The 22,036-nt window shown below is 42.5% G+C and overlaps 1 protein-coding gene across 4 annotated transcripts in view; it reads right to left on the reverse strand.

Moving 5' to 3' along the window:
- The window catches only part of tspan9a (tetraspanin 9a), a 187,968-nt gene that overhangs the window by 76,202 nt on the left and 89,730 nt on the right, over positions 1-22,036 (reverse strand). For 3 of the 4 annotated variants that reach the window (XM_039808623.1, XM_039808622.1, XM_039808621.1), the window contains one exon: positions 851-930. In XM_039808623.1, the coding sequence (XP_039664557.1) occupies positions 851-913 (63 nt within the window). In that variant the 5' untranslated portion in view covers positions 914-930. Of the gene's footprint in view, positions 1-850; positions 2,005-22,036 lie in introns of those variants that run through there. The other variant, XM_039808620.1, reaches the window with a different exon arrangement.

A 22,036-nucleotide genomic window follows, 5' to 3' on the forward strand; every position in this document is an offset into this window, starting at 1 on the left:
TATTGATTATTACAACAATTTGTAAATTAGACAAATTAAGGCAAATGTCCTGGTGCGGCAATTTTGAAAACAACTTAAAATTTTCTCCATTATTGATTATAGAAGACATGTAATTAAAAAAGAGAATTCATTCATTCATTCATGCATTCATTCACTCATTCATTTAAACCTTTATTTGAGCCTTGAAAATCATTGATTTCCCTCATTTGCAAGAGCACAATGCTCAGTTAAAACAACTGCACACTGATTCAAAGTGGCTTGAGATCATTGTCTTGAATTGTCCAGGGCTATGGAGAGTGTCGATTTTAAGTGTTGCAAATACTTCCATGTGTTTAGCGCACAAAAACTAAAGGCAGATTTTTCAAGTTCCGAAATAAACTCGCTGGACTTAGAATGAGTTTGGTATGGTCCCGTTGTCCAGTCCGGCATTTATGTTACATAGAGTGGTCAACGCCCATGTTCACTGTAAATCACATAACCATCTGAATGAGCGACCGCAATAAACCCACAACAATCCAACCTTCCCACCAGTCACATTCAAAAGAAGACCTGGTGCAATGCCACTTACTCTGTCATGATATCCAGGAATAGCAACATGCACGGGGAGAAACAGGCATAAACAGCCTGATGTAATAATTCGAAACACATGATTGCAATGGCAACCATCACTTTGCCACAATGTTTCCTGATTAACATTTTAAGAAACTTGTGACACACTAAGCCTTCAAAATTTGCGAACCCAGATACGGATAATGATCAGTCATCAGACATTTGTATAATTCTCATCAACTAAAACACAGTGAACAAGTGTGATGAAAAACCATAAAAAATAAAATATTGAGCCACTTACCCAGAAGATGAGATTGAAGATGAACATCATATACTTCAAGCAGCAGAGGCAGCCTCTTGCCATGTTGCACTTCTTGAATTCTAAAAGGAAGACAAATGATAGATCCAGGTAAAAGACCACGTATTTGCTGCCTTTGGGTGAGCTGTACTTGTTGGTGGTCTTGTCTCCTGCGCTGGCGTCAGCTGCCGCTGCAGCCTGCCCCTGCTGTGCGTTTTTGCGCGGCCCCGTGGAGCCGTAGAATGCGCCGGCAGTGAAGCCGCGGCCACCAAACGGGCGGCCAGACGTGGACGCTTGGGCAAAATCTGAGTCACGGCTATCTACGGAAGGGCTACGGTGAATAGCTGACTCCTCACTGCTGGACTTCTCCATGCTCTAGGGCTGCAGCTGCTGATGAAGGGCTCCCTGACGCACAGTCTACCATAGTCTCAGGGATGACAGGACAGAACAACACGAGTCTCCACTGCTTTGCACACCGAAGCAAAAAATAAAAAAAAATAAAAAAAGATAAAAGCCTCACAGAAACACAACTACATCCACCTCAAAGCACACAGTTGGGTAAGAAAGTCTTCAGCACAGAAGTGAGTGGAACTGCACGTATCAGGCGCCTCTGCAGGCTTAAGTGTATTTTGCTTGCTGCTGCTGTCTTGCTGTGATAGTCCTGAAGTTGCTGTGCAGGAGAGTCCTATGAGGAGCATTACCATCGCCTTTGCACTTTCTTTCCTGGGGAAGAAGTTACAGTACCTCTGTCCACTCTTAATATCACTCTCCTTCTGTGCTGCTTACTGCTGCCAGGCTGTTCCAGTGGGAGAGAGACCCCCGGGTGAGCCTCAGCTGCTCCAATTCCACGTTCTCTTGCTGACCTGGTAACTTTTCTCCCGTCCACTCTCCACTGCTCTGATCCTTCCCTGTCCACCTCTCCTCAGCATGCTCTGATGCGCTCTCTCTTCCTTCACTCTACCTCTCTCTCTCTCTCTGTCTGTCTCTTTCTAAGTGTGCCTGTCTTCTCTAGTGTACCATTCTGTGCTCAGCGGCTCAGTCCTCCGCACTGCCAGCGCTCTGCTCTCCCAATCGCAGGGCTCTGGCTGATGCGCTATTATCGGCAGACGCAATTTACGGGCATTCCCTATCTCTCAACAAGAGCACTGCCCTCCTTCCCCAACACTCTCTCTCTCTCTCTCTCTCTCTCTCTCTCTCTCTCTCTCTCTCTCCCTCTCAGCCCCTCCCCGCTGCTGAGCAGACAGCCAATGCAGCAGCTGCAGCCAGACCCGAGCTCCTCCTCTCCGCTCCCCGTGTCTTTAATAAGCCCATCACCACTTTGACTATACATGTTCAGCAATTTCATCTTTGCTGTAAGGGGAATTGAGAGGCCACAGATGAGTTTAAGAATATAAAAATTAAATGTCAGGTAATTGTAAATGAGTAGAGGTTGTGTTTGGAGAAGCAGTGTTAGGTGTGTCTGTGTCTGTTGTGTGTGTGTGTGTGTGTGTGTGTGTGTGTGAGATGGAAATAATTGCTGGCAGGCTCTTTTGCATGCAAAGAGCTTTCACTGTGAGATGACACATCAGCACCTGCGATTTCACACATGCCAGTATAGCTTCTCACATTGTTTTAATTTGTAGTCCGTAATTTTTTTTTGTGATGAATGTTGCCAGAAATAAACCACAGCGGGTGATCCATCATATATTTTTGAAAACCAGCCTGAAACTAAGGCGACTATCACCGGAGTGATTACTGCATCTGTTCTGGGTGGTGGCGACAGTACTGAGCTGCAGTTTGGTCTCGCCGTTGCTCTGCGTGATTCATCACTGCACTGCCCACATCCATGTAAGGGGGACCCAATTAACTGGCAACGTCCAGGCTTTGGAATTATGGCACCATCTAAACCACGGAAAGGGGATAGTGGCTTTAAGATGCTGAACGCTCTCCGAGGCAAAGCCAGGGTCAAACACTGAACAGCCCTGCTGATTCACACGCTAAGCTGACGAGATATTACAGAGCTTTGACCTTAAATTGACCCATCTCCCCAAACATCTACATGTGCATACCATCAGAGAACAAAGGCTAACTGGTAAAGGATCCTTAAGGTAGCGACTGTGCGGGTTGCAACTGTCAAATTTAAATAAAAGAGGTTCGTCTGAGCTTAATTTTAAATTCAGGTGACAGGATAAATTGGAATAACAATTTAAATTCCCTTATTGTCTCCCAGAGTAAACTTTTTCTCCAGGACTGTCAAGCTAAATCCGGTCTACCACTCGATTGGGCATTGTTCTGCCTTGGTAATGGTCTCCTGTCAGCTGAGTGCCGCTAATGGCTCAGCCTCCAGACAGATGGAGAGAGAGTTTCAACTGAATGGTCTTAAAGGTAAACCCAGTAATACCCAATCGACGAAGACAAGCTAATCCAATCCTCTCTTGTTTCACTATTGTAGAGTAAAAAAGAGAAATTATAGAAGGTCAGGTTTCAGCAATTGGTTAAGGTTGCAATTTAACGGCACATCAAAAAGTATGAAGGTTTAAAAATGACAAAATATCAAAACCATTGCATATTAAATAATATTTACACCTGGGTCCCGCAGTATCGGTTAAAAATGAATTGTTGATACCATTCTCATGTCTGTACGCTAAATATAAAAATAACAGAGAGCAGCCGGTTAGCTTAGCTTGGCATCAAGACTGGAAACAGGGTAAAACGGCTAGCCAGGCTCTGTCCCATGGTAAAAATAAATCTACCTACCAGTACCAGGTCACAGACACAAAATATTTCAGCACATAACTCCTGCAAAACCACAAATTTTGGATTTAACAAATGAGATACAACAAGCTTTAGCGGAGCCTGTAGGTGGAATTTGTTAACCTCTGGGAAGAGCAAGGCTAGCTGTTGGCCTACGTTTCCACTCTTTATGCCAAGCTAAGCTAACCAGCTGCTCACTGTACCCTTATATTTACCATACAGACATGAAAGTGCTATCAATCCTTTCAACTATACTCTCCACAAGAAAGCCAACAAGCGAATTTCCCCAAATGTCAAAAACTATTGCTTTAAGTGAACCAATTGTTACTGAAAGAATCGTCACTTCAAGTACAAGTTCTATCATATTTTTGTTATAAAGAGACATAAACTAAGTGTAACCGACACTGCCATGTTGTGGATATGAAGAAGACATGCAAAAAATGTAATATAAAGACAGCTCACAGTTAATACATTATTCCTGCTGTCAGGAGAAAATCACTAACAAAAGATGTTCCTATTTTAATCGTGCATGCCTTCTTTTGAGGTTTCTATGTGGCACTGAAAAGCTTTTATTAACTGAAAGATTACAGAATCTCACACATTGAAGTTGGGAGACTTTGATCTGACACCAGCATTTTAACAGATCATTTGCTTTAGCCTTCACAAAGCCTCAAGTGTCTTTAACCACACGTTTGCAGTTCCAGACACAGATGTAATATCTGCAAAAAGGCAGCAACTCCAAATCGTTGAGGCAAATCAGTCATAAGGTTGCTAAAGGTAGACGTCACATAATGGAAATAGCTGTTCACAAGTTACAAGTGACAAGGTTTCCCATCAGCCCTTTTGAATAAAAATGTAATGCTGCAAAGACTGTCAGAATCCAGGCGCTTTTGCATCCAGTGAATTTCAGGCCCTTAACTCCAAATTCAATACAATCTATGGCCAGTCCTGCCCTCTCTGAGAGTTACACACATTTATCAGAGCTCAGTGGGGCTCTTAGTGTGCATGTTACTGATTCCTCAAGTAGCCTGAAGGACACATCTGAGCCCATTCCCTCCACGCACAGATCCATCGACCCGGAGCAACGGGGCTCTGCGCCTCTGCATTGGGTTGAGGAGGTAAAGCAAGAGAGAAAGATACTTTAGCCAAACTTGGGAGAAAATGGGAGTCTGTAGGATGACACAAAAGACTTGAGGCTTGCAGAGAAGATGAAAAATATGCGGAGCACAGCAGAGCAGGCCAGAGCGGGGAGTCTGGGCTGAGACGGAGGGTGTGAGTGGTTGAGATTGTATTCAAACATTCTTTATGATGCTGAGTAAATCTGGCAGTTCTTTCGACATATGGTGCCAAGACAGACAGGGCTGCAGAGATTAGAGCTCAGAGGGAACCAACGGGGACTCTCTCAGAGCTCTTCAGACAACTACACAGAGGGTAATAGGAAGCAAACACTTCATAGTCCCGCTGCCACTGTGAACAAACAATAACTTATGAGTGGTGTCATCCCAACCAATGTCTCCATTAAAGAAGAGGTTAAGATTGGTCATAAAATGAATATTTGTATACGTTACCAGTGTTTCCCATTAGAGTGCGGATCAGGGTCGCATTTTTCTGTCTGAGCTCAGCCCGCGTCCGACAGAGTAGTAACCGAAACCGACCCGAGCCCGACAGGCATTAAGATATTTATGTCCGAGCCCGACACAGTTCAAATCTAATTTTTTGCCTCATACTAATGACACATGTACGTTTGTCTGTGTGGAAAGCCCGCTTTTATTAAGCAACTGTAGGAAGGCATTCGGAAATGTCAACAGATGGGACAACAAGCGCACGTTAACACAGGCGCGCGCGTGTGCGTGTGTGTCTGTGTGTCACAAAAACAAACCTTTGCATCAAGTGAAACAGGCCCATTGGCTACCTAATAAGCGGTTTCAAATTTAACAGGTTCAATGCCTGTATGCATGTATATATATATTTATGTTTATGATCTGCCAACTTAGATGGTAGTTTTTTTGTTTATCCTATTTCTCTATTTATTGGTTTATTAATTAATTTATTTTATCTATTCTTTTATTAATGTATTTACTTGTTTATTTATTTATCCTTTTGCTCTCTTCCTTTATTAACCCATCATTTTTGTTTTTCTTTTGTTTGTTTTTCTTTACTTTTCAACTATATGTCCCCATCTGTCGGGGCTAGGTGCCGGTGGGAGGGTTTCCATTCTCTATTTCCCATACATTGATTTATTTGTGGCGGGCCGCCACGTTATCAACATTGACCTCCACAAATTGATATTATTTTTTTCTTTTACTATTTAAAATACAGTACAGGCCAAAAGTTTGGACACACCTTCTCATTCATTGTGTTTTCTTGATTTTCATGACTATTTACATTGTAGATTCTCACTGAAGGCATCAAAACTATGAAGGAACACATATGGAATTATGTACTTAACAAAAAAGTGTGAAATAACTGAAAACATGTCTTTTAGATTCCTCAAAGTAGCCACCCTTTGCTTTTTTGATAGCGCTGCAAACCCTTGGTGTTGTCTCAATGAGGTTCATGAGGTAGTCACCTGAAATGGTTTTCACTTCACAGGTGTGCTTTGTCAGGGTTAATTAGTGGAATTTTTTCCCTTATTAATGGGGTTGGGACCATCAGTTGTGTTGTGCAGAAGTCAGGTTGATACACAGCGGACAGCCCTACTGGACAACTGTTAGAATTCATATTATGGCAAGAACCAATCAGCTAAGTAAAGAATAACGAGTTGCCATCATTACTTTAACAAATGAAGGTCAGTCAGTCCGGAAAATTGCTAAAACTTTGAATGTGTCCCCAAGTGCAGTCGCAAAAACCATCAAGCGCTACAACAAAACTGGCTCACATGAGGACCGCCCCAGGAAAGGAAGACCAAGAGTCACCTCTGCTGCTGAGGATAAGTTCATCCGAGTCACCAGCCTCAGAAATCGCAAGTTAACAGCAGCTCAGATTAGAGACCAGATGAATGCCACACAGAGTTCTAGCAGCAGACACATCTCTAGAACAACTGTTAAGAGGAAACTGCGCGAATCAGGCCTTCATGGTCAAGTAGCTGCTAGGAAACCACTGCTAAGGAGAGGCAACAAGCAGAAGAGATTTGTTTGGGCCAAGAAACACAAGGAATGGACATTAGACCAGTGGAAATCTGTGCTTTGGTCTGATGAGTCCAAATTTGAGATCTTTGGTTCCAACCGCGTGTCTTTGTGCGACGCAGAAAAGGTGAACGGATGGATTCTACATGCCTGGTTCCCACCATGAAGCATGGAGGAGGAGGTGTGATGGTGTGGGGGTGCTTTGCTGGTGACACTGTTGGGGATTTATTCAAAATTGAAGGCATACTGCAACAGGCATGGCTACCACAGCATCCTGCAGCGACATCGGTTTGAGTTTAGTTGGACCATCATTTATTTTTCAACAGGACAATGACCCCAAACACACCTCCAGGCTGTGTAAGGACTATTTGACCAAGAAGGAGAGTGATGGAGTGCTGCGCCAGATGACCTGGCCTCCACAGTCACCGGACCTGAACCCAATCAAGATGGTTTGGGGTGAGCTGGACTGCAGAGTGAAGGCAAAAGGGCCAACAAGGGCTAAGCATCTCTGGGAACTCCTTCAAGACTGTTGGAAAACCATTTCAGGTGACTACCTCTTGAAGCTCATCAAGAGAATGCCAAGAGTGTGCAAAGCAATAATCAGAGCAAAGGGTGGATACTTTGAAGAAACTAGAATATAAGACATGTTGTCAGTTATTTCACACTTTTTTGTTAAGTACATAATTCCACATGTGTTCATTCATAGTTTTGATGCCTTCAGTGAGAATCTACCATGTAAATAGTCATGAAAATAAAGGAAACGCATTGAATGAGAAGGTGTATCCAAACTTTTGGCCTGTACTGTAGGTAAAATCTTACACGTTGCACATTGATTCGCTTCGCCCCTCCTTGCCGTGGTCTCTCGCTCGCTCTCTGACAAGTACAAGACAACAGACCGTCTGTGAAAATTCCTTTAGGTGCACACTCTGAATCAAAACATGATGATAAGCGGGAGGAAGGATTGCTGTCGACTTTTCTCACAGAGTAGACGGCTGGCCGAATTCCTGAAGAGAATCAATCCGGTGTTCACGAATGGTTGGTATCTGCACAAATCTGTCCAAAAGTGATGCATCAAATTTAACTCTGATAAGTTAGTCTACCTATGTTCCTAACACTGTTATCTCATAGACCCAACTCTTCAAATAACTTAGTAGCAAGCATGTAAAGAGCAGAGCTGGTAAAGGTTAGATATAAGTGCCTCATTAGTATGTGCAACAGAAGAAGACAGAAGGATAGGATATGAATGGGCAAAACAAAAAATAAATAAATTAATAGAACACACTCCTATGATATAGTTCTTTGTATTGTAACCTGGAATCTGCTTTTGATAAGGTGTGTTTTTGGTGCACTTTATCTGCGGCGCCTTCAAACAATGACAGAGCAGAGCAGTTTGTGTGAAAGCTGAGTTTGCTTGAGAGAATGTTTTTTTTTTTTTTTAATACCATACCATAATAGATGAGACTGTCTGTTCAGTGTCCCTGTGTATATGTGTGCTTTTGTGCGTGTTTTTTGAACGCTTTTGGTCATTATTTCAGATGTTTGTTTTGGTAGATTTTATTTCTTGTTGCTTGCTTTTCTCAGATTTTATACATTCTAAAATAAATACTGTTTGTTTTTGGCTATTTGAACACTTAAGACTCTGGTTACTTGTAATAATCTTTTGTCATTATGTTTGGCATTTTATAGACTACATGACTAATTAGACTATTAATCAAATTATTCCCTATTGTGAAATCATTTAATTCAGCCCTACTCATCTATGAAACAAATTTTCCCCAAAATGTCACTGGATGAAAGACCATGGTTACCTTGAACGCAGCTCAGATAATTACGTGCATTAGATAAGGTAGTGAAAATATGTAAAGCTCGAAGGTGGAGGTGAACTAAAGTAAATTACACAAAATTTGTTTTTACATTCGACTAATATGAAACAGAAATCACCAAGATATTTACCTCTCTGTTGATGAAATCTGGTTCAAATCTTGTGGCGTTCTGGTGGCTGAATCACTCGGAGACCTCAGAAGTTTGTTTTGAGTACAAACACTTAAGTTTTCTTTTTAGTTCGTTATATAAAAGTTTGATGCAATAACCTTCTTGCATGCCTCAAGGATAAATAAAAATTTAGGCCCACTATTTTTAGCCGAATTAATGATCAGAATCACGTCTGCCACTGAATGTCTCTGATTTACTGACTGGAATTGAATCACGACAATCACAGCCACAGTCACAAGGTCCTCTCACACATGACGGCATCCCAAAAATAAAACATTGGCTCGATTAAAATGTCAATTGTACGAGAAAAGAGATTTTTAGTTTTTTTTAAACAAATGACAGTATAAAGCCTTATTCACATGGGACAAGTATTACCAGAGGACCTCACATGGTTTTGAAAATTACAGCTCCCCCGCCCACCCGTCTGTGTTTCGTGCGGCGCATTCACATGGGATAAACAAAGTCTGTATTTTATTCGAATTTACTGTATCCCACTGAAATGATGTCAAGGCTCTGTCAAAACTTTCATTTATCCCTGGCAACGCATGCCAAAAATCACAGAGATGTCGATTCGCACGGGACAAATATTATCATACAACCTCTGTGTTTGGCGAAATACAGTAGGTAACTTGGAGGAGTGGAAATCTTACTTGACAAATTACTGACGTGGCAGGTTCGCACGTGATTAAAGTCACAGATGACCTCCGTAATTGTTACAAATGACTAGAGGTCCCCAGGTAATACTAGTCCCGTGCGAATTGGGCTTAAGCATGTTACTGTGGAGGAATGTATCACACATTTCTTAACCCTTTCTGAATGCTCTGATGTCGTCTGTACTGCAGACGACATCAGAGCATTCAGAAAGGGTTAAGAAATGTGTAAGAAGGATAAGAAGAACGTCTACTATATAATTAGTAGCTAATGTGTCTTTGCTCATATTACACAAGGAATCAGCGCTGCATACCTTTGACCAGTCAATCTGAAACCATATCAGAGCCACAGACACACAGCATATGACATGCAACAGCACATAATCCTGGAGTGAATGTATGATCAAGGCCTGGGCATGAGGAGAGGATTAGAACTACAAAGGATTTTTCTCCCACACAATATATCCCTGCCAGCGGCCCTTAGATCCTATGGGCGTTTGGCCGAGTCTGTTGCTGTGGACGCTACTGACAACATGACCTCTGTGGACCATATTCCACAGTGATCGGTCAACGAACAAACTAAACAAACAGGAAGACGAGGGTTTGTATTGACTTCAGGTCAAGGAATATGCCGTTATGTGGAGATGCACTAACAAGCTATTATTTCTGAAGTCTGCCCCATTTCCCAAATCAAATTAAAATTTAGATGTCAAACTGCAATGATATTTATGGTTCTATCTTGCCCTTTTATGACGCTCTGAATATTGCCTCCTGAGACGAGGCTGACCAGACAGTACCGCCATTCTTCAGTCATTCTTGGGTGATTTGCAGCCAAAAAATCTATAAAAAGTGTCTGGAAAGGGTGTTAATTAGGGATTTATGACGTCACGCTGCCCTGAAGATCCAATTGTGATAGCATATGAGGACTCCAGATAATGGCACCAAAGCTGGAGGATCAAAGGATCAAGCACTGTTTCTTAAAAAGTCAAAGGCTCTAAACATCTGGGAGTATCAAGTTGGCGCTGACTGACCATTTACACAGCATGACACTGTTCCATCAGACATATTTCATGCACTTATGTAAACAGTTTTGTATTTGTTTATTCCACCTCTCATGTGGAAAAACATCTGACAGTCACATTGTGAGAAGTGACCCAACAGCTGAGAACCGGAGACGCATGTTTGCGGCTCTTGTCAGGATTTTGAGTGAAAAAAAGCAGCAGTTATGACACATCCATAAACCTACAGACAGACACAGGTGCACACAGGGCGGCCCCACATGCGCGCACATACACCCATATAAAATGAAATACACGTAAAGCCTCAAAGCCCCGGCAGACAGCCCTGAAGCCAAGCCCCAATCTAAACTTAATTCCTGCAGGCACGTCCATCAGTGCTGTGGGAGATAAGGTTGGACAAGAGAGACAGGCAGGGTTTTACAAGTAAAGTAAGTATACTCCGACTAACAGGATACTACATTAGCATTTAGATAAGAAAGGGTCTCTCACCATTGAAATGCAATGTATAATATCACAGTGTAGTAAAGTCCCGTTCAATAAAGGTCCATTGCAGAGAGGTCACATGCCTGTGATGTCTGTAGCAGTGTGATGAATCCCAGAATAGCCTCGCAGATAATCAGGAGCGGCAGTGTGTTCTGATAATGTTGATCAAAGGAATGGAATAGCTAAGTCCACCAGTGTTCTAAGCTTGATGTAATATTTAAGAGAGACATAAGTGTGTGATAAAGATGGAACGTCAGCAATAAGAATCTTATCCAGTTCCTTGGGAAAGTGTGGAGCGAGCCACTGAATTCAGGGCTTAGTTATCGATTTACTGGCTCAGAGTTAATTCAACTTGACTGGAGGGGGTTTAAAAGTCGCGCTGACTGTCTTCACTGCTAGATTTGAGATGGTACATTACAGATTTTTATATTATAGAACATTATATATTATAGAATGGTAACAGTTGTTCTAAAACTATAAGAAGATAAACATTCAGATACAAAGGCTGATACATTCACACAGATATAAAGCTATAATCAAATAATCTTACACAGATATGAGGCCAAAAATAAACAGTATTTATAACACTTGTGTAATATGTGTCAAAAATTCTCTCATTTCTCATGTTATCATTTATTGTGATGATATGAAACTTGTATTACTTAGAGCAAGTTGTAATAAAAAGCTGTAACTGTAATGTTGTTAAATGAAGAGTTTGGTTTAATGCAACGCATACAATTGGAACAGTCATTTACTTTCAGTTTGATGATTTAGTGTGTAAGTTTATATACATTTGTTTCATCATGACATATTCATATCAGGAAACCTCATTACTGACTTGTTCCACAATTGCTAGATAATACAAGCGCACTCCAAAGAGAGGCAGGGAAGTAGAATCACACAGTCAAAACAGGTGTCAGTTTTTGCCTCCTGCCAGGAGGAACAACACATTCAGTGCGCAGGAGAGCCTGTGCTTTGACGTCAGATGAGATCACACATAATTATTCAATCGATAGCCTTTGGTTAAAAATATGAGAGAAGTGAAAAAAATGTGAAGAAAATCCTATAATTGGCACCGTCATCGCTCCTTCTGTTTGCGTGCACATATTAGCAGTTCTTCTGTTGCCGTATGGGTTAGGTTACTGACCCCAAGGGCCAGGAGAGGAAAAGGAAGCAGGCTTCGATGTGCGTTAAGAAGTGAAAGAGAGATGGGATAAAGAGGATGTGGCTATCAACAAGTCATAGGGAAAAAAAATGGCAGCCACAACGGAAGTAATGTCACTCAGAGCTCAAGTTTCTATAAACTGCAGATGCCGCTGACGCAACATAAAAACTATTTACGTCTGCGGAGGAACAAAAATATATAGTGGGCTGGTATTTTCTTTGCTGTGGAACCCCAAAGCCCTGTGGGTTTGCTGTGTTCGTGTGGCGCCTCATAAGCAATCCAACACATTCTTACATCTCCTCCTGTGCTTCAGGAAAGGTTATAGGTCACGCTGGAGAGCTTAAAGATGTGTCCTCTGGGTGCTGAAGGGGTTGGACAGGGTAAAATGAGATGTACAAAAAGGATGGAGGAGGAGGGGTGACGAATACAGATCATTAGAGACAATAAGGCGTGCAGAATGAGAGGTTTAATGAACTTGTAGAAGTCCCTGTGGATCCTTTATGTGGCGGTAGGAGAGGCCCTTTCTCGCCATGTATTGTCAGCATGGCAGTGGAGGGTATTACTGTATGTTGTCTGTGGCAAATCTGTCAACAGCTCAAGTCTGCGTATGATCTCTCCATGTAAGGGGATTAAAGGGTCGGCATCTGCAGGGAGTAAGGTCAATGTTACGGTTTCATCTCTAGTTCATAAACCAGGAGAAGGTGGAAAACAGCTGGCGCCACAAACCGCACATGTATGCATCATGTGAAGTCGGTCCAACATGAGTGTACTCAATAAGCGGATGAGCAGAGTGCATCACTGAAGGAACATTAAAGATGCGGCTGACACAGCGATGAGGGGGTCAGATGGGGTTTATCAATATTTCAGTTGGCTGTTGCTGAAATGCAAACAAAGGAGGGGCAGGCTGCACTGCTGTGCTGAGACGGAGCTGGCGTTGGACGACAGGAAGCGCAAGATACGAGATGAGAGAGGAAAAGACGGAGCATCGCTCTGCTATCCGTGCGACTAGCGCTACGGCTCCTGGCTGAGGAGATTCAAAGGCAAGGATGGATTAAAGGCGCAACAGAATGCCCGAGGAGCTTTCCCATTTTGCGCACACCACAAAGACATCTCATCTCCACGACTGTTGTTCCGGGGTATCGCTGACGGCATGATCTTGAGCTGCTATGATATTTACCATCTTTACATTAACATAATCTCATCATAAAACAATATTTGCAAGCCCACATATGACAAGAAAGAAAGAGAGAGAAGAGAAAGAGAGAGAGAGAGAGAGAGAGAGAGAGGTGGGCAGGAAGAGACATTTGCACATTTCAAGTATAGTGGAAACCTGCAGAGAGCAGAAGATGGCCTGCAAGAGTTCAGCTCCAATCCCACCAGCTGGGTAGCACCTCCCCACAATATGTCGCGCCCTGACTGGTCCGTGTGTGTGTACGTGTGTTTGATCTAGGGGACATGGGGTCTGGCCCCTGGCACATACACTGTCAATATGGCTGTGGTCATTCATGAGCAGCCGCTCTGTCACTGCCATCCAGAGAGCCGTGGCAACAGACCAGCAAAGAGTCACATCCTCAGAGGAGAGGAGAGAAGAGGACAGGGGGTGGGGAGGGAATGAAGGTAGCAGACTGTGGCAAAATGCCCTGGATCCCTTCATTTCTACAGGAACTGTCCTGCCGCGGATTAATGCCCTCCTCTAAAGAAGCAGCTGGCATGTCATTGTGTGTTTGTGGGGCAATCTCCAGATATGAATCAACAACTGCTGATAAAGCAACAGATAAAGCCTCACGCCACACAAAATCACATTTGTAAGACATAATGTCTGCACGCGTCTTTTTTTTTCTTCATAAAAGAATATCTCTCTTCTGCAATCTAAAAAGCATATTTGTGATAGCTCCAGTCCAAGCATACGAGAAAAATGATACAGCAAGCAGTGGAGAACAAACAAGAACTGACTGATGTTTTATGTAAACAACACAAAGCAGCGCACATAGCCTCTTCACCTCCATGGCTGCGGGAATAAGAACAGCAGATGTCTACAGAGCTGCATAAATGGTGTGGAACAAGGCAAAAGGAGCGTCTTTCACAGCCTGCTAAATACTGAGACACATTGTCTGATAATCGGAAAAACATCATGTTATTTGCCAAAACAATATCTATCTTCATGTTTCTGAATGTGCACATTCTACAACAGTGGATGAACACAAAATATGCAAATTCACTCAAAGTCACACCGAGGATACCGTACACAAAAACATATCATTACAAAGATGGACACACACACACACCAGCACCCATAATATAAACATAGTAGTATGGCACATTTCCCTGTGAGATCCCATATGGGGTTACGCAGTAGGTTCCTCAAGCAGAAAATAGAATTCGCAGCCCTCCGGTAACAAGATGTGGACGACATTAATAAATAAATAAATGAATCATATTAAGGCTTACCAAAATATAAAGTCATGTATTACTATGAATATCTGCAACCTACCAAAACATCTGTTACACACACAGAAACAGAGCATTTGCTTAGCTGCCAACTATTTTTAATTAAAGTCTGCAGACAGAGTCCGAGCTGAAATTAGCTCCGGCTACTTTTTTTTTCTGATTTCACCTACTTAAACACATTTCGTGCTGATTGCTCCCAATTCTGCGCGTTCCCCTTGGGGACTGATGATTATAAATTAACTCAATATCCTTGCACCCCATGTCATGCTTTTGGCAGCGTGATACTGGAAGAACATTGCTTGTAGATGATTTAAAATGAAAATAATTTTAGTTTCACCACAAATCCCAAAGCATAATGAAGAAGGCAAAAGCAATTTATGCAGAGCATTAATGGGTTGAACATTATTCATTGTCTGCTTATACATATGAAAATACACTATGTAAATAAGCAGCGTAAATGAATGCATTTTCTCTGAGGAAATGATTGAATATGAATTCTAACAAGATTAGCCATGACGTTCAAAAACTTCAGAGGTAGAGGAGCCACTGGGAAGGAAATGTGAACCACTCTGCCACTCAGTCACCAATTTTACATCATTTACAAGAGCACAATGTCTACCTCGAAAAGATTTAAGGCCAGAAAATAGCTTTCCTCTGACCTATCACCCATAGCAATGGGATATAATATGCGCTTCTCCTTGCGAGTGTTGAAATCCTAATCTGCACACATCAAATGGTAATGTTACTACTTGCAGTGGGAGGTTTTGCATGGAAAACAGCTTGCTAAGGGCGACTGTTTATATGCCATTGCAGGAAGGCACAAAGTCCCACATTATAGGTTTGACAGCAGTGATCTTATTTCAGTTCCCTCAGCTAATGTATTTGCAAAGGTGTGTTAAAGTCGGTGCTATTCCACTATTTTTGGCGGTAACAAAAAAAAATGTAACGGACTACTTTTTCAAATTAAATAACACAATTACAATGCCGGTAATTTAAATGGTCTCGTTACTCAGACAAACGCAGCCTACACCCCCCGGATTTTAACGTCACCCGACCGTACGTACAGCGGCGCAATGGATGACGTGAATCTATCAATCGGCATCGGACTGCCACTGCACACAATGGCAGACAGGCAATTTAAGCTTGCTGTCCTGGAAATAAGGACATTGTTGATAAGAAATTACTGTCTGAGAAACCGTTATTTCATTTTACTCTTCACTGCCAAAAGATAATATAAAAAACTGACTTGTGATTTGAAGGCCTGTCAAGGCTATAATAAACAGGCCTTTCAAAACATATCTATTGTGTTTCATTGCCAGCTACTTACTTTTCATTGTAGTGATAATGGGTACAATCTCAATGAGTGAACTAGTAACTGTTATTATATTACTCATTTCCAGTAACTTGCACAACGCTTGTTAAAGTACACCAACTTATATGCACACATGACCACACTCACAACATTATCACTTCTCGGGCTACATCTGATAATGTTCTTGTGCCGACTCAGCCAGGTAAAAAACAATATTCTGCAGCTGTTGCAGAGGGGGTGACAGTGGACCTCATATAAAGACTGTCACTCCCAAAGCACAGCTGTACTGTCTCATACACACACACACACACAAGCACACACACACACACACACACACACACACACACACACACACACACACACACACACACACACACACACACACACACACACACACACACACACACACACACACACACACACAAGGAACAGGCGAGATCTTTAACTCTATGTCCCCCACATAAGAAACCAGATATGAGGCTAAGGCACAGCCTGCCTGCAGAGTTACATTTAATGCAGTATCTCTCCTTACTCTCTCTTCAGTGCTCACACACACACACACACACACACACACACACACACACACACACACACACACACACACACACACACACACACACACACACAACTGAATACTTTATGCAGTCTTCGCTCTCTCGCACACACACTCGTGCATGCTCTCTCCCCTGTCGTTCCATATTCACACACTGACCTTCAGCTGAGAGAGAAAAACATCCTCAGTAACTTCTTTACTCTCCTGATTCACATTCACATATAAATAAAAAAATTCTACATTGTGCCTGGAAGGACAATGTGCCGTGTTCATTGAACAGTAACAGTAAACTAATCACCACGCTCAATGGCAGAATATAATAAATAATAATCTGGATAAGGGAAAATAATGGTCAAGCTTCCTAGGGCCAAAAAAAAGCCACGTATCAAAATCCAATAACTGAGTCGTGCGACAGAGGTGTCTGAACGAGGGCCAAATGTTACCATTTCTCTTCTCATAACCCACTATTGTGAGACTGTGTCCTTCATATGAACCTAGTGTCACCTTGTCTGTGTGTGTGTGTGTGTGTGTGTGTGTGTGTGTGTGTGTGTGTGTGTGTGTGTGTGTGTGTGTGTGGCCTCATGTGGGTTTATGTGTGTGCCGGCGTAAAACGTGGAATTTGCGCGAGCTGGGTCAGCCGTTCCTTATTCAGTTGGTCGGGAGTTTTATTTTCCTCTTCAGAGCGTTCTCGGCTCCAGTCTGTCTCCACTGTGGTATTCCTGACACATCACAGGTGAAGGCATAGAGCAACTGCACACGGCACAGAATGTTAATGCAAAGGAAAGCATTAGGGGGAAGGGGACTGTCCTTTTTCAACATAACACTCAATCATCATCCATTTTAACAAGCCTGCCCCTCACATAATGACAAGTGAACGGCAGTTTTGTGACGGCTGAGGGGTCCATCAGATTAACAAATTGTGAAGGCATTCAGAGTGCAGGGAGTGGAAGACATTTTTGAATTGTCCAAGATTTCTCTGATAAGGCACCACAGGCATAATAATTTGCTAGTTCTGAAAATACTACAGGGTGCTCACATACATAAGGAAGCAGCCCTAGCATCATGACTCATGCCAGTTTATAAAGAGGCAGCACAACAAATAGGACTGGAGTTAAAGGTCTCACTGGCCTTTATCTGAGCTACTTTTTTTGGTACCAGGGACAGCACATATGTGACTTTCAGGTTCAACAATTCCCCTCCACTCTCTCTGGCTCTGTGCTGCATCCACATTAATATTCATAATATCAGCTCAAATTTCATACCGCAAGTCATTACACCCAGGCGTTTTGTTACTCAAGGTGACTGAGGGAAGGTAAACATATATTTGAGGATAATGTTTGAGCAAATATTCCCAACACGACACTTTCAACCTTCTGCTACGTGGGGCTAAATGAAAGTAAACCAGGGAATTGAAAGATGCAGGAAATTGCGTCACAGCGACACTGGAAAGAGTATTACTGCCTTGCATTCTGATTCTGATTTGTCTATCATTAGTTTTAACTATTAAAAGATGGTATTTTTTTGCCTTTAATCACCACTCTTTTCATCTTTTTTGTTGTTGCTGTAATGGTATCAGCTTCGTCCAAGAAATCATGAAAAAGCGGCGTTCCGTGAGCTGTGATTGTCTCCACAAATCACAGCAAAGCTGACACATTCAGACTAGGAGCTTAAATTGATATGTGACACAGGCTATTAAACAAGCAGAAGTGATTTGTTAGCTGCACTGTCAGATATGTAATGCATTCCTGATCTGTGTCTAGATTTAGGTGTGTCCTAAGCTCAAGGCGGGGCAGACTGACATTGAGTGTTTGAATGTCAGCATTACAATGACAGGCTGAATCCGCAGGGTGTCAACATCTGTGACAGCCTGGGTATCAGGGTTAGAGGTCTTCCTCTGTCTGGTCCACGAATGTCTGCACACCCACCGCGACCGCAAATATCACCCCCATATTTCTGCTTATTGTTGCACCTTTTCAAGAATAAGGCAAATCGAATTAGCTTTTTAAATGTGCTGACAAGGAATTTCTAACAGAGATTAGGGCCCTACAATGTTCTCTATCTTGAGTGGGTCTGACACACCAATCACAATAGATAACAGGGATATAGAGCATGAATAAGACACAAAAACAGAGCCACGTGACTGGACAGAAATGGGCACTGCTAGGCTAGAAGCATCCGCAATAAAAAGAAATCACGCCATGTTGACAATCTCTGATAATGAAATGTCTTCATTGAGAGCTCTTAGGTTGGTTTGTTTTCAGAAGTAGCTATTGGAATAACCAAGTGCACTGTGGGAGTCCAGAAACATATCCTGCATGTAATAAGATGCAGAATGGGTAATTAATAAGTATTCTTCAAAAAGGTAGCTTATACACATTCCTTTCCTCTCACTCTTAAGATTTGTTCTATACAGTGCTTCCAGACGGCCAGGCATAGCTGCAGGGCAAAGTTATTTTGCTTAGTAAAACAAATGTGGAAGATCCTCAAGGTGACACTGATTTGATACGGCTTACAGTGGAAAATGTAGCAAAAGTCATCACTCAGGCAAGCATCCTGTTAGGAATGAATAACTGATTTGAGGTAGACGGTAAAAATAGAAAAGAAAAACAAAACAAATACTAGCAGTGGATTTGGAGAAAAAAAAAAAAAAAAGGATCACTTGGACTTTTTGTTAACTCAGTTGACAATATGTACTACTAACTATCACTACGCACACACGTGCAAGTGCACACACGCACACACACCCACACACACACACGGCACAGGGTGAGAATACAGAGGTGAATTAGGCTGACATTCTGTGCTCTGGGGCTGGTTAACCACAGCACAGATGCATGTCATTTGGGGAGGTAAGGAATGATTTAAACAGCTGTTAGAACAGACAACAGCCACACTTAAAGGGGCGCTATGCGCTCGCTTTTTGCTCACAGGTTTCTCTATAGAGCTCCCCCTACAGCTTCGGAATAGATATTTGGCAGCTCCTACGTTTACTCGTGTCTGACTCCTTGCTCGGTCAGTCTGCCGTTTATCTTTCTCTGTTCCTCCGACAATGCTTTCCTAGCTTTCTGCTTCTTTTTTGCCAGCTCAGCCATGACGATAGTGTGAAAAACTCCATCACTACCTTGTTAGCTGGTTCCTGAATGGGCGTGTATGTGTGCAGTGCCGTGAAGCAATGTGTTACATCGCGAGACCTGATATCACGAGATACTTCCAGACGCTGAGGCCAGCGACTCGCCAGCCGAAAGTTGCAAGGGTGGTTTTTCCACTCACAGGCCCTAGGGGGGAGCGAGACGACCACCATTCAACTCGAAAATAGTCATATAACCATTCCAATGACTCCGAAGCTGTTCAGTTATGGTAAATTAAGCTAAAAAAAACTGCATAGATCCCCTTTAACTGAAGGAGAGAGCCTTTTGATCTGTGATGACACTTGGAGCAGTAAATACTTAACGAAATGAACAAAATCAGCATAAGCTGTTACTTTAAAGTAACTACTGGCTTAACATGTCTGATGCTGCTCATTCTTCATCTAATATCTTATAGTTGTGTTTTGTGCATAATACGCTTCATAATTTGTATGCAAAATGTACAGTAGTTACTAACTTACAGTATATTTTGCACTTGCAAAGTTGATTAACTCAGCGAAGTCAGTCCTCAACATGATATTATTACTACTTTTAGTATAACTCATTAGTTGCTAGTTTCTGTTAATACGCCATGGTCTGCCAGGGTTGGAAAATGCATGAACTACTGTACACATGACTGTGAGAAGCCCTCATTTTGTTTTACAGAACATTAAGCAGAACTTTGACACCTGAAGTTTGTCTATGAGAACACTGTGGCTAAAGGTAAGCGTTTGAAGCAGGATAAGCCAAAAATGATCACAGCAAAGGAAGAGGGATCACAGCGTACAAGTGTCATCTCTGTGGATTGAGCCCTAGTCCACACAGGAGGATTAATACATGGGTTTCAGCTGACTGCCCTCTGGATTATGCCTTTCCCTGATAAGAGAAATCTGAGCTCAGCACCCTGTGCATGCAGAGCCAGATAGAGTTGTGATTACAGTGTGGACGAGAGCTCCTTGCCAGGACCTTCATTTAGCTGGCCCTCCCCATCCATGCATCCATGTTTAATGCGGCCTTGAGCACAGGCTCACAGGCCCAGGCCCAAGGGATACTCATTACAAGGCTGGCACGCAGATCTCAGGCCCCGCCAAGACCCAGGTATCGACAACCTCAGCAGGTCAAAAGCAAGATGACAGAATAATAAACCCCCACTCTTTTGCCATAACACTGCAATGCAGTGTTCTCTGGTATTCTCCCCACACACAATATGCCCAATCAGTACACTGATGATTTAGTAGTAATATATTGGCATTAAAAAGAAAGACTACTGAATCTTGCAAAACATCTCAATTTAGACATAAGCGTTTCCCCAGACAGCATGTCAAGAAAATGCTACATGGAAAATGTAATTTTCTATTCAAGGTCCCACATTATTAAATTTCTATGATGTTGTCTTAAATATAATATGACTGAGGATATACATAATCTACTCCTTCAGTTACAGCCTACAAAGCAGAAATGACTGGGAAGGATGTGAAGAGGGCATATTGCCCTGAGGTGGCTTCATTTCTTTGAAAATATACCTCTTAAATACTCGTTTTAAGATATGTACCTATTTCCATGTAATATTAGGCAGTGTGTGCGCAGCAGGTTCTGCGCCTACCTACCAGAGGGGTGCCTGTATGGTCACGGTTTACTAACGGGTTGAAGGCAGCTACCAGCAGGCATCCTGTTCAGCTAGTGATTCCCTTCCTCACTACAATCTCATTTTCCTTGAAATTTAGCTTGGGGGTTCAACAAAGCAATTCTCAGTTGCTAGCTATTTTAACTTGCCGTCTATAGGTCCCCTTGGCTCACTGGTCACAGTGCTTACAATAGTTGTCGTTTGAAGAGTTTACCATATCATTATCCTTCAGCACTGTTCAACAAGCTTTTGTCACAGGCTAGCTCTAAAACAGATACCTCTTTCCAGACTCTTTGGATACGGAGTATCACTCTTACTACAGCCTCATACACACACTGCTTCAACATGCGCAGAAATCCAAAGCTTGATGGACCCGCTGTGCGTAGTTACAGCTGCTAAGCTATGATCGAACCAACGCTGTTCGGGGGAGGGGTTATGCGAACTGTCAATTGAGAGACTGTTGGCAAAAAGAAAAGTTTTGAGCCCACTAACATGTACATTTTCCTCCATCATTCATTACCACATACCTGCCATTTGGAGTGTGTATTCACACACTATTAAAGATGCAGTAGGTAAGTCTAACTTTCCGCCATATTTGCTGAAACTGACCCTATGTTCCAGTAAAACTACATGAATTATGTAATATAAAAAAAATCCAGCTCCTCTGGCACCACCTACAGCCTGTAGTGCGATTGGCAAAATTCCACCGCTCCCGGTTGATTTTCTCCAATCAGGACCACAGGGGGTGTCTATCTGCCTGTCAAACACTGCTCATGCACGCACTCGCATATAAGAGCGTTCTCCCCTCCCCCCTCCCTGCGCACGAGCTGCAGAAAGGTTTCCCTAAACTCGGGTGAACATTGGAGTGGCTTTTCAGAGGGGGCGTGAGCTCCGGGATTTTAAAGATCTGAAGAACGATGCAGATGTAGCCACATTTCTTCTCGACAGGTAACATAATTA

The sequence above is a fragment of the Perca fluviatilis genome, chromosome 8, assembly GCF_010015445.1.
Source record: "Perca fluviatilis chromosome 8, GENO_Pfluv_1.0, whole genome shotgun sequence".
In the NCBI taxonomy this organism is placed as follows: domain Eukaryota; kingdom Metazoa; phylum Chordata; class Actinopteri; order Perciformes; family Percidae; genus Perca; species Perca fluviatilis.